General features: G+C 41.5%; 1 protein-coding gene across 5 annotated transcripts in view; it reads left to right on the plus strand.

Annotated features, from left to right (window-relative positions):
• The window catches only part of BNC2 (basonuclin 2), a 397,521-nt gene that overhangs the window by 254,655 nt on the left and 129,234 nt on the right, over positions 1-13,632 (plus strand). For all 5 annotated transcript variants that reach the window (XR_004646171.1, XM_034774057.1, XM_034774060.1 and 2 more), the window contains one exon: positions 12,370-12,472. Coding sequence is in view for 4 of the 5 variants with exons in the window: in XM_034774057.1 (XP_034629948.1) it covers positions 12,370-12,472 (103 nt within the window). In the remaining variant the exon portion in view is untranslated. The remainder of the gene's footprint in view (positions 1-12,369; positions 12,473-13,632) is intronic.

Below are 13,632 nucleotides of genomic sequence, written 5' to 3' on the forward strand. Positions count from 1 at the left end.
AGCGGCGCGCGAATCAGCTGTTTCACGCGCCGTGGCAGCAGCAGCGGAGGTGAGCTAGGGCGGCCGGGGCACATTTTTAGGGGCGGCATTCTGGTGCTGGCCATGCCGCCCCTAAAAATGTGCCGCCCCAAGCACCAGCTTGTTTTGTTGGTGCCTAGAGCTGGCCCTAGAAATAACAGACAGTTCAATTATTCCGATTCAGGTATAGACACAGATTATGGTTAGCTCTTGAGTGTGAGAGTGAGAGGGGCAAGATGATACAAACAGCCTTTCCCTTGCCTTCTCTTGCAGGGACCACTCACAAGTATAGTTCTTGTGCTCATCTGAACTCAAGACCTGGGTAGGGTTAGTGGTGCTAGCTAGTCACCCGAAAAGAGTCCTCAGCAGAGGGGAGTGCATCTGTTCCTGCTTAATAGAAGTAACAGCTCTCAGGCTTCCCATGGTCAGCCCCACCCAGGTTATTAAGTATCTAATAAATACTTGCCATTACCGTAAGGTGGTGCATGATTGGACACTAATAGCCGACACAATGTTGGATTAATCAGTCTGTTCAGTCTTTTTAACCTTTAAGAAAAGCATCTACATTTACTAACATTCTTTCAGGCACAGGAAATCTCATTCTTAAACTTAAAACAACCACACTCTTACTTTTAAATATTGAGCAAAGGAATGTTTGTCAGTCTTAATTTTTGCCATGCAAATAACGCTGCCTTTGATGTGTACAAACCTTAGGCAAGCTTACATAATATTATATCCTCGATCTTTGTACAAAATCCCACTGACCTGAACAAGAGTTGTGTATAGAATCAGCCTACAGAAAGTTCCTCAAAAATAACATTGTGGGCTTTTGTACAAAAGCCTATGCAACTTTCCTTGTTACGGGTCTCTGTGCATGAGCATCCAAAGTAACAATTAACAGTGGTTCCTAGAACTGAAACAACATTCCAAATGCTATTTTATGTTTTTATTTTTTTTCTTCCTTATTCCCCTTTCATTCGCCAGCCTTCCCTCAAGAACAGTTGAGAGTGGTTGAGAGTGGTTTTGTAAAATGCTTAAAGGCTACATAGTTCTTATTCCTATTTTATCCCATTAACAACTTTCTATTTTGTTAGCATCCTTCCTATCATATTGTATTAGTAACTCTTTTAATGAATGCCACAGAGAAATATAATGATATTAGCACCTTTCAAATTGTATTAGTGAAAATAAATACAAGAAACAATACTAATATAATGTGATATAAAATAGCTAATATAATACCGTTGTGTAGTGAATGACCCAGAACACATTTAGGTATCTCTGGGTGATAAGGGAGTGGGAGGGATGTGAGATGACTTATGGGGCAGCACAGGTACGTCAGAACAATGAAATTCAAAGTGAATTGACAATCTGTTTTTCCTTTATGTGGCTCAGTATTGGAATAGCACTTCATGTTAAAAATGACTGTCTGCCAACTTAAGTGATTTTACACAGGGCCTCCAAAGTAATCCCATTGTTTAAAATTATCCCCTTACTGGGGGAAAGTTTGTGTATTTTTAAATAATTTTGTTTGAATTTTTACACTGACAGATGAAGTGATAATGCTTTGTGCTTGTGTAGTATTTTCCATCACTGGGCTTAACAAGCCGTTAATAGATCCTCTCTATGGAAGTGATAGGTCCAGATATTATTGTCCCTTTTTACAGATAGGGAAATGTAGGATTCAGAGAGGTTAAATGACTTACTCAAGGCCATGCAGTGAGTCTGTGGCAGTGGCAGACCCATGATCAGAACCTAGATATCCTGACTCTCCGTTCAATGTTTTGGCCATAGAATTATCCATCTTTCCCCACTGCCCTTCAGTACTAGTTCAGTAAAGATTATTGCATTAAGTTATGATCCACATCTGAAGGTGATACATGGCTTTCAATTGCTTTCATGAACCAGGAATAAGTGGTGGAAGGCACCATACTTCTGTTGAGGTACGGAAATATTTCTGCATGTGTAAATTTCTTTCTTTAGAAAACATTCATGGCCAAAATGAACAGGCTTGTTGCTTTTTCTTAACTCCAAAGCATACATTGGAAACTCACTTAGATGGTAGGAAATGTCTAGTAATTTCTAGGGATCCAGCACTTGTTTTGAATGGAATGTTTTTTTATTTAAATAAAGTATAATTGTGATTTTCTTGAGCCTGGACCAGTGCATGTTCAGCAGATTAGACCAGTGGTTCTCAAACTTTTTTTTCCGCGGGCCACCTGAAAATTGCTGAGGGTCTCAGCAGATCACTTAATGATCTTTCCAAATGTTTTTTGTACCATTAGCTAACTATTGTAAAGCGCTTTGTATAAAAGCGCTATATAAAATAAACCTTAATGATCATTAACATTTTTTTGTTCTACAAATAAAAGCACACAACTCATATATTTTAATATCAGTAGTCTTACCTTTCTAATGTGATGGATGTGCCCTCTCTCCCCTGCCACAGCAGCCCCCAATCTGCAGCTGGAAAGGAGGAGGTCTCTCCCTCTCTCCCCCACTGCAGCAGCCCCTGAGCTGGGGCTGGGAAGGAGGGGGGTCTCTCCCCAGCCTCAACTCTGCTGTGGCGGGGAAAAGTCTCCTCTTTCTCTGGCTGCCACAGCCCTGCATATCCCAAATTTCCCCCGCCCCCTCTTCTGGCCCCTGTCACCTACCCCCTATTCCCCCCAAGGCCACCACCTCAGCTTACATGTGCGTCTTCTCCAGGGTCTAGGCACCTAATTTGTGAAGCCACACCTGCGCAGCCCCACTAATTAGGTGGGTGGCCCTTAATTCTCTCATGTGCGGCCACCCAGACACGGACCTTAGAGGGAACTATCCACGGACCACCTGAATGGAACTTGTGGACCACTGGTGGTCCACGGACCACAATTTGAGAACATCTGGATTAGACATTCTAAGGTACTGCAAAGCTACATGCAGGCATGGATAAGGGGAGAACTGTAACCTCCTCCTTGTTTAGTAAAAATGCAACCCAAAAACCCTCATTTTCCTTTTTATGATTACTGTGGACTTAAATTATCCCATTTCTTGATGCAGACACACACACAAGGCCTGTTTTTTAGTAACTATCTCTTTACAGGTGCAGTTATGCGCCAACAATGAACTATGGACACATTTGGTCCTCTAGCTTATTTTTTGAAAGCATAAACATGTGGTTAGACTTCTAAGTGCTGTCAAATGTGCCTTCAGCTCAATGTGGAGACACGGTTGCATCCACAAAGTAAGAGGTGGTGTTGAAATCCAGCTCAGAATGAAACCCTTATGTGTTTTATTTTGCCCTGTGCCTAGAAGTTTCAGAGCAGTCCTTTCCTTTTGTGTCATGTAGTTGGCTGTAAAACACAAGAAAACATGAGCCCAGGTAGTGGCAGTTTGTACTACTTGCAAATGATTGTTTCCCTGTGCATTTTTTCAACCAGGAGACCAGAAATGACAATGCTCTGGTGCTAATTTAAAACAATCTGTATTGTACTTTTGATTTGCCAGCTATTAAAACTAATATGATTTTAGTGGGTTCTTTCCATTTACACAACAAAACTGATTTTTTTTTAATGAGACATAAATGGGAAAGGAATTAAAAAAAATCTTTTAGAATCTCTGAAATCTGGGGAGGAAAATTGATAGATGTTCTAATGGCCTACCAAGTAAGCATAGAATGTGCTCTATTTTTATATACAAAATAAAATAAAATTACAGTAATACAGCAAAAAGTTAGGTATTGTGATATAGAGGCTTTCACCACTGGGTCTTCAGTTCAAACCTTGCCCAAGTCATAGGAACATAGGTACAGGGTCTATGTTAAAAGAGCTTGTGGTCTCTGAATCCAGGTCTTCGTGGAGAGACCTCCCTGTTTCAAACTGTTATCACATTTGGCACTGGTTAGTTGCTCCTTTGTTAGCAGTCTGCTGAGAAGCTAAGGACAGAAAGAATAAACTACCCCTTCCTCCAACTCAGGGTTGTGAAACATCAGTGGGGGCATGGAGGGAAAGTTTTCACTGCCCACATCGTGCCTGCTTTGTGAGTAAAGGATGTTATTCGCAATGGCTGTCCATTTGAAACCTTTAAGCACTAAGTTCATACATTGAATAAGAAAAAAGGCTTGTACTGTAAGTAGATTACTTTCCTTCATTTTGAAGACAAGAAATAACAAGTATAAACTTCACAGTAAAGGAGAATGCCAATATGAAAATAACAAGCAATTTACAGGAATTTGGTGTCGTCTCTTTGATGTAACTCCTCAAATTGTGGTTCACATGTGTCAGTATGAGAACAGATCTCTACGTTTGTCGTCAACCCATTGTTCATAACATTGGGTGATTACTAAAGCTGGTCAGAATATTTAGTTGCAATGATTTTCTGACCAAAAATACCATTTTTTGCAAAACTGAAATTTTCCACAAGAAAACTTCAGTTTTGTTGAAAAATTTTGATTTTATGTTGGGAAAATCAAACTGATGGAAAAATCTAAATGAGGGCTCCCCAGCTGCCTGCCTGGAAAGCTATTGTCAATTTCACTCCCTCCCTGTAACAGAAAGTGAAATTGACAAAAGCTTTTGGGGAGGGTACTGAGGCTGAGTTCTATGTCTCCCTAGCTCTCAGCCCTAGTTCCGACCAGCTTCGGACCCACAGCTCTCTGCCTCTGTGGTTCCTGGAGCTGGGGGAGAGGTGGAGAAGCTGGGAATTTGGGCTCTCTACCTCTTGGCCCTGGAGCCAAGGAGAAGGCTGAGAACCCCAGCTATCTGCCTTCCCAGCAGTGGGGTTGGAAGGCTCTTGTCAATTTTACTTTCTGCCTGCCATAAAATTGACAGAAGCCATCCAGGGGAGCAGCTTAGAAACCAAAAGCTTCTGTTTCTGTTTTCCCTAATTGGAATTTTCTTGAAATCCCTTCCCATCAAAAATGTCAATTTTTGATTGGTTCAGGACAAAAATGTTCTCAACAACACACAATTTTTTGTGGGAAGTGATTTCTACTTTCCAGCCAATTCTGTTGATTTCCTTGTAAGCTCCTGTGTTTCCAGACCAAGTGTTTTACATTTTTAAAAGGAAAAACACAATGCTGTGAAATGGATTACACAATGATCAAGTTATTTTTTTATGAAACATTTGATTAAAATAAGGTATTGAAGATTATTTTAAAAGGCAAAGGCAGGGACCCTATTACATGATGGAGAGAAGAAACCATTTTTATTGTGCTCTTTTAAAAATTATTACTGAGGCTAAGATTTTGTCATCGTTATTTTTAGTCAAAGTCATGGACAGGTCATGGACAATAAACAAAAATTCATGGAAGCTCTGACCTGTCTGTGACTTTTGCTGCTGCGCTTCCATAGTTTCCCCCACCACTGTGGTGGCTGGGAGCTGTGGGGTTCCCCCTCCGCCCCTGGTGGCTGGGAGCTGCAGGGTGACCATATTTCCCAAAGAGAAAATGGAACACCCCAGCCACTTGCCTGAGGCATCCCCCTCCTCCCTCGTGAGGCTATCGCCCATCACTGGAACACTGAGGAGAGCCCCCTCAGGAGTCTGTCACCTGTTGCTGGAACTTTGCAGGGGGCTTCCTGTCACTTGTCGCTGCTGTCACCTGTCATGGGAACCCTGCCAGGCCCCACTGGCTGTCAGCTCCAGAGTCCTGCAGCCCCTGGGGCTGAAGCAGAGAATGTTATGGATCCCATGACTTCCATGTCCATGACATAAACGTAGCCTAAATTATTATTGCTAAAGACAAATTGGTGGAAATGCATCATATTTATCCCATAAATCGACATCACCTCCCTAATTAATCTGTTTTTATTCAAGCTTCACACACACCCTCACACTCCATAATCACTTCTTTCTTTTCAGCCCCATCAAAAGCTCACTCATCCTGCCAGTGAAGTTACACGGGTCTTTCCTGTTTCACCAAGAAACATGGAACTCATGAATTATCATTGGGTCACACTAAAACAGAAGTCTTAGTAATAATAATAGGCCTCAGTCTTGCCAACTGAAATACCTGTGCAGACTATAGACCAGTGGAGAGTCTCACTGATTTTAATTCAGCCTATTCAAAGCATTTTACAAGCATTGACCCAAATCATAATCATTTTATTCACATGAATAGGCCTACCGATTTCAGTGCTTAGCTACCAGGTGATCGAAGCTTTGTAGATACATTATACAAATATATGGAGCTACTCACTATCAATAAGGCATGCAGAATTTGGCATATTTGTATATTCAGTTCCGCCATATTCCTACATGGTGGCAGTGGTGGTCCCTATTTTAAAAAGGAAAAAGCTGAGGCAGAAAGGTTCTGTTACCCTTATGCATACTGAGTGGTATCTTACTCTGAAGCTACAAAGAGGTTACTCAGGAAGTAAGATTCTACTTGGCATGAGTAAGGGTATTGGAATCTGTCCCTAAATGTTTTACTAAAGGTTGCAAAGGGAGTAATTGTCGAATCTGAAACTAGAATTCAGGGCACACAGGGTCAACATCCATTGCATAAGCTCTTTCTCAAAATTCTTGAGAACATTGCAGACCACTTCTAATTTTGATGGTACATCCCATTTTAGCCCAAGGAGAAGATAAAGAGAAGTCAATGTTCTTCTTCATCACCGCCAGCCCCCCCCACCCTCCCACACACAAACTAGCTTTCCCTTTTGTTATTGGCCATGGTCTCTTATGGAAGCTCTGCAAAAGAGCCAGACAGATTGATTTCCCATTACTGTTATGGGCTGCTCCTATTAATATGTGAATGATATATTCTTGTTAAATATAATTAAATGCTCCAAAACTATAGTATACCAGTGTCCGGTGTCTGAGTGAAACCCACACAAGTCTAGGAGTTCAGGTTTAAGGCTTTTCATTAAATCTGTAACATTGTGCCCAGAGCTATGTGCTGTATTGAATATCAGGCAATGTTCCCATATTCTTGCATAGGCCCTATAGGCACAACTAAAGGAAACAGCAAGGAGGTAGTTTTGAGGCACTGGCGTGATAAACGAAAACTTGAATTATATTTTAGCATATGCATGTTTTGTTTTTTTAAATTTTAATAGTAGTGCTTTTAAGATGAAAGACTCTGTCGTGTAAATTATGTTGGGATGGATTTCGATTGAATCATTATGTTTCTTTCATTGCTGTTGTAAAAGTTCCTTGGAGACCATTAGAATCTCAATGGAAATGCAAGACGCACTATAATAGGACCTCTATGAAAAAGATGTATAAAAATGTATGACACTCCCATTATCTGTGGATCATCAACATGGTAGAACATAACAGCTCCTTTGGAGCTGCTGAAGAATGTCATTTCAATGCATACTTAAGGAGTCTTTTAACCTGAGTGCTATAGGCTGAGTACACTTTACGATCTTCTTTGGAGGAGTTGTGCTATTTTGTATCAATCCATACATAAAGATCCTGTATTTCTCTGTTTTTCTTCAATTCTGTTGGGTCTTTGATTTCTTTTCTTTTCTTCCTCTCTTTTTCTTTTCATTATCGTGTTGTAGGTATTACTGTGGGAAAGTTAACTCAGAGAAATAGGTTTTGCATTTCACTTTGAAATAATATAGTAATATATTACATAGCTATAAAAGCTATTTAGCAATACTTTGCATTGACAGTTAGAATGAAATCATATTGAAATGTCTGACAGGATGGTTGTACACTTGCATTTTTGGGTCTGCTTTGTAATTCAGATGGCTCAACAGTGAATACAGTATTCAGCTGCTACAGAATCACATCAGGCCCCTTTCATTATCTCCCCTTCCCCCTTCAGTGTGCAAATAAAGAATTAACAAATGTCCTACTACGGTTTTGCCAAATCTGCACCATCACTTACAAACACACTATTGGTTAAACACAAACCCTTCTTCCCCTTGCTACTTCTAAGTCCGTCCCCTCCATTGATTGACTGTGTGCATCTCAAGAAGAGTTTCCAAATGCAGCTTTCTAGGTCATTTTCCAAATCTGTAGTTACTCACTGTAACTGAGAGGGATTCATTTAAAGCAAATACGATAAAAAAAGAGCACAGGATGTTAAAAGGTATTTTCAGACAAGAATGAGTATGTGTGTCAATTTCAATTTGAAGGAAGTTACAGGGATATCTCCTCGCGCATTGGCATAAGGATATACCATTCTCCTGGCTTATCCCACCAAAAGACTCCCAGTTAAATTAGTTATGTATTGGGCACTTCAGTGACCTGAGGTAGATGGCATCATGGACTACATTAGCTTTGGATTAATTAAAGAAATGTTAAACAAATCTTAAAACTGTCTTTTTAAAAAAGTGTTGTTTAGTAAAGACCATAGTCTTAGGTTCTTATATGGCTTCTATTACCATAGCATCTGAGCACCTCGCAACCTTTGTTCGTTTTATTCTCGCAACACCTCTCTGTTGTTACTCCCACTTTGCAGATGGGGAATTTAGGCACGGAGTACAGTTGCTAACTTGCTACTCGCACAAAACCGAACACCCTTGCCCCGCCCCTCCTCCGAGGCCCTGCCCCCTCTCACTCCATCCCCCCTTCCTCTGTCGCTCGCTCTCCCCACCCTCACTCATTTTCACCTTCCTAGCTCGGGGGGTTGGGGTGCGGGAGGGCTCCGGCTGCAGGTGCGGGCTCCAGGGTGGGGCCAGAAATGAGGAGCTCAGGATGTGGGAGAGGGCTCCAGGCTGAGGCAGTGGGTTGGGATGTGGGAGGGGGTGAGGCCTCTGGGGTGGGGCCAGTGATGAAGGATTTGGGGTGCAGGAGGGGGCTCCGGGCTGGGGCTGAGGGGTTCGGAAGGCAGGAGGGGGATCAGGGGCAAGGGGTTGGAGTGTGTGTGTGGGGGGTTTGAGGGTTCCAGCTGGGGGTGCAGACTCTGTGATGGGGCTGGAGATGAGGGATTTGGGGTGTAGGAGGGGGCTCTGGGCTGAGGCAAGAGGTTGGGGTGTGGGAGGGGATACGGGCTCCGGGTTAGAGGTATGGGTTCCGGGGTACAATCAGAAATGAGGGGTTCAGGGTGTGGGAGGGGGCTCTGGGATAGGGCAGGGGGTTGGGGTGGGGGGGTGAGGGCTCTAGCTGGGGGTGTGGGCTCTGGTATGGGGCAGGGATGAGGGATTTGGGATGTAGGAGGGGGCTGGGGCAGGGGGTTGGGGTGTGGGAGGAGTGAGGGCTCCAGCTGAGGGTGCGGGCTCTGGGGTGGGGCTGGAGAAGAAGGGTTTGAGGTGCAGGAGGGGGCTTCTGGCTAGGGCTGAGGGGTTGGGGTGCAGGCTCCAGGTGGTGCTTACCTCAAGCAGCTCCAGGAAGCAGCGGCATGTCCGCCCTCTGACTCCTACGCAGAGGCACAGCCAGGTGGCTCTGCATGATGTCCCATCTGCAGGCGTCACCCCCGCAGCTCCCATTGGCTGCAGTTCCTGGCCAATGGAAGCTGTAGAACTGGCACTTGGGGCGGGGGTGGCGTGCAGAGCCGCCTGGCTGCCCCTACGCATAGGAGCTGGAGGGGGGACATGCCACTGCTTCCGGGAGCCGCACAGAGCCACGGCAAGTAAGGAGCCTGCCTTAGGCCCGCTGCACTGCCGACCAGACTCCCGGGCCCCCAAACTAACATCCTAACCACCAGGCCATCATCTTTATCTTTCAGAAATGCCGCATGGTTCACATTAACATTTATAGTCGTGTACCTGCATCTCTGAAGCCAGAATATGGCTAAAGTATCAAGATTCCTGTGGAGCAAAAAGAGAGGCCTAGTTAAGGCTGGGCTAAATATCTGGGTCTGATTACATACCTTAATAAAAAGTACTTACCACTTATGTAAGGTTTTCTGATTTAGCTATTTTAAAGAGAGACATTTTTATGTTTGTGGAAAGTTTACTTGAATTTTCAAATATTATGTCATTTTGCTGTTATAAGTTCTTAACATAGGAAACACATAGTAAATTAAGTAAAGTAATATTCTCAGCACGATTGAAGCTATTTTTTAGTTACAGAAGAGGAAAAGACACTCTAAGCTGGTAAACATTTTTTCAGCTCATCATTTTAAAATGGCCAAGTGGAACATTTTCAAAGGGATGAGAGAAAAGTCATTCTTGGGCTGAATTGTACTGTATTTCAAGTTTCAGCCTGATTCCAATTTTTACAGGCAACCTACAGATCTTGGGGGGGAGAAAGGGGGAACATAGGTAGGGAAAACATAATGGAAATTCTAGTCAACTTTTAATAGCAAATGACATTATTTCAGAGGGAGTGTGTGTGCATGCGCGTAGCAGTAACATGAAATGCAACAAATCTACAACAGATTAGTGTAAAAAAAGTTTTTAAAAATAAGTGAAATAAGGCATTTGTTTATAAGGAAAAAAATCTTTTACAGTATAACAGGAATACCATTCCATTTTGTAATGCCTTCATTCTCTTTGCAGTACAATTAATTACGGAGTTCATTAATTAATGAACATATTAGAGAAAGACACCATTACTGACCAGAGGAGACCTGATATATTACTGAGTCAATAAACTATTGAACATGAAACGGGACCTTTCAGTAGAATTTTTTTCCTTGTAACCCACAAACACATATATTATTCTGCATAGTCAGCATTTCTTTTGTGCCCTTATATTTCATATTACTAATGATTTTAATCAATGATACATACAGCAATGTTTTACAACCTAGCTAATGAGTAAAGGCAGTTGACTTTGGGAATAAGTCCCTGAAATATCTGGATATTTTATTCCATCAGGGCTTTTGAGAGTCAAAGGTAGTAAAAGAGCAGACTAGATGGGAGGGAGGAAGGACTCCTGCATCAGAAATCGAGCAGAGAAATACAGATTGAGTGAGTCAGTAAACCACAAATGGCTTGAAGTTGCTGTGTCTGACGCAAATAAATAAATAAAATGTTTAAAATAGCTTGAACTCTTTTCATTGTCAGCAGACAAAGAGTTTAGCTTGCCCATGCTAATGTTTAATGTTGTTTTCCTTACAAATCTGATGCTTTCAGTAAAGAGAAGATCATTTCTGTTACTTACAGGTATTGCAGATTTTTAAGTGGAAGAGTTTAGGAGAGGTTTGTAAGGCAACAGCATTCATAAAGCTCCCAAGTATCTGCAGTCATAGGTACCAAACTCCCTTCCCCCACTGAACCCCCAAGTAATCATTGATTGCATCTAAATCAGTAGAGAGATATTTTCCTGGAAGTACTGATAGTTACAGTAGATTGTTAATCTGTGAATGATCAGACTAAGTCCCCTCTGTCTCACAAACCTCCATGCAAATTACACCTAAATGCAAGCCATAAATTTACTGGTAGCAGTTTGAAGCGCACAGGTCATCTTTAGCACTGTTTAGAAACACAGGTCTCACCACATTTATGCTGACTTTCTGTGGACCCTCCCCCCCACCCCCTAAAGTAAACTGGCTTAGCTTTTTAAAGTACTGTAGTTTTAAGAATGGGTTTAGTTAGATGTATTAATTGTCCAGATTTTAAATCTCAATATTCAGTCTGTGTTTTTAGTAGATTTTCTTTTAAGAAAAAGTGGAAAACATTTGTGTCAAGTATCAGAGGGGTAGCCATGTTAGTCTGGATCTGTAAAAAATGAGAAAGATTCCTGTGGCACGTTATAGACTAACAGACGTATTGGACCACGAAAGCTTATGCTCCAATACGTCTGTTAGTCTATAACGTGCCACAGGACTCTTTGTTGCTTTTTGGAAAACATTTATATTTTAATAACTATATGGGACTAAAAGTTAGTGTTATGTGTGGAGATCGGAGAGAAATTATGGATGCAAAGGAAAGTTGTGCTGTATATCATGAGCCAGTCCTATCTGTACCTCTCTCATTTTACTGCTGCTTTGGGAACACCAGTTCCCAGACCAGTGGCTTCCTTCTGATACTTAACTGAATTAGATCTTGTGTGCATTCCAACAGGGAAACATGAAAACAACGCTTGGACGGTGTAGAAAAAAAGAGATCTTTGCTCTGCCTTTGTGTATATTTTTATGTGCATGTTTCACTCTTGATTATAACCAGTGTGACATAGTGCTATGTGAAGACATAACTATAATAACATTTTCCTTCAGGCACTTGATTGGAAAAAAATTGAGTTCTTGGTCTGTATTCTTTTAAAGAATTTAAGAATTTATTCAGACTATGGAATAATAGGATACATTATGATTGAATGGACTTTTTTATAATTGGTCAGGGATATTGATATATGCATTTTAAGGAAAAATAAACCCTACATGAAAGAATTAACAGTGCTTTGCATTTTAGAATTTCTTTTCCTTTTCTTTTTTTTTATGTTCAAAACCCCCAGCCACCATATGGGCAGATATTTAAAGAACAAAAAAAAGTATCTGGTAAGATATTTATGTGCATTTGTTTCTTTTTCCAGGCCATCCGCTGTACACTGGTAAATTGCACATGTGAATGTTTCCAGCCAGGGAAGATTAACCTGAGAACCTGTGATCATTGTAAACATGGCTGGGTGGCACATGGTAAGAAATATCTGTTCTTTTATCCTCTCTGTTTTGTCCATCTCTCTCTATCTCGTTAGATATAGTGATAATAGCTATATCTGTCCATGCACACATAGGTGTGTGCTTTTTTTAAAGCAGTCTCTACATTTGAGAAGAGAGGGTCAATTATGCCAGCAGTGGCTTCAAGTGTCAGTGGATGTAATGAGTTTGTTAACATTATGTGTATAGCCAGCGCTCCTATCTGGTGCAGCAAGTCCAGAGGTGCCGGGGCTGTGAACTGCCAAGCCCAGAGGTGCCGGGGCTCAGCCCTGGCACTAATTAAGCACTGTGTAGAGCTCAGAGAACATATTCTAGTTTCCAAGCAGTAATGCTATGCTCATAGCTCTTAGCAGGAAGGCAAGATGTTTATAGTATAGTTGCACAGTGGAGTTCACATGCCCATATGCAGTAGCCAAAGAGTCACTGAATTCCCATGGAAACTCAAACATACCACCGTCAGCTTTTTGGAGACGGGATGTCAGAATGAAGCTGGTATATCCTCCTTGGCTGAATGAAAGCCTTGATGGTAGTTCACCCTCATAATATGGCTTAGGGAAGATAAATTCAGCTGCTATGTTAAAGTAGGTAAAGGAGAACTGGAGACGGAATGGGCTCATGTATTTGGCTTGCATCTAAATAAATTTTATAAATGTACACTAAATGCTTGGGGTTGGATGTTTTTTTTGTAAGAAGTCTGTCACAAACCTACCACAAACCATGTGTATCTTGATCATGTCCAATATAGTTTCAGTAAACGCAATTAGAAGACAAATAAGAAAGAGACATTTTCTTCTGAAATCATTTCATGAACATCAGGAGAAAAGAGAGAGATGGCTATCTTTGCAGGATAAATTTACATCTGAGTTTCCTTCTTACAGTTCAGACTATTAGACCTGAAGCAAACATACTCTCCGTTCTCACTTTTTCCAAGCATCCAGTGGGTTGTGTTGTATAAATTCTGTTTTATTTCAGTAAGATCTGAAGGAGAAGATCAGTACCTTCCTCCTAAAATGTCCTTGGTTTCTATGTATTTTGTGCATATCTGTGTAATGCATAAATGTGTGTGTGCTGAAAGTAAGCATGTCCAAATGCTTAACAACACTGAAAAGCAAGCAGTTCTAGGGGGCTTTTCAAGAGTG

The sequence above is a fragment of the Trachemys scripta genome, chromosome 6, assembly GCF_013100865.1.
Source record: "Trachemys scripta elegans isolate TJP31775 chromosome 6, CAS_Tse_1.0, whole genome shotgun sequence".
NCBI classification, from domain to species: domain Eukaryota; kingdom Metazoa; phylum Chordata; order Testudines; family Emydidae; genus Trachemys; species Trachemys scripta.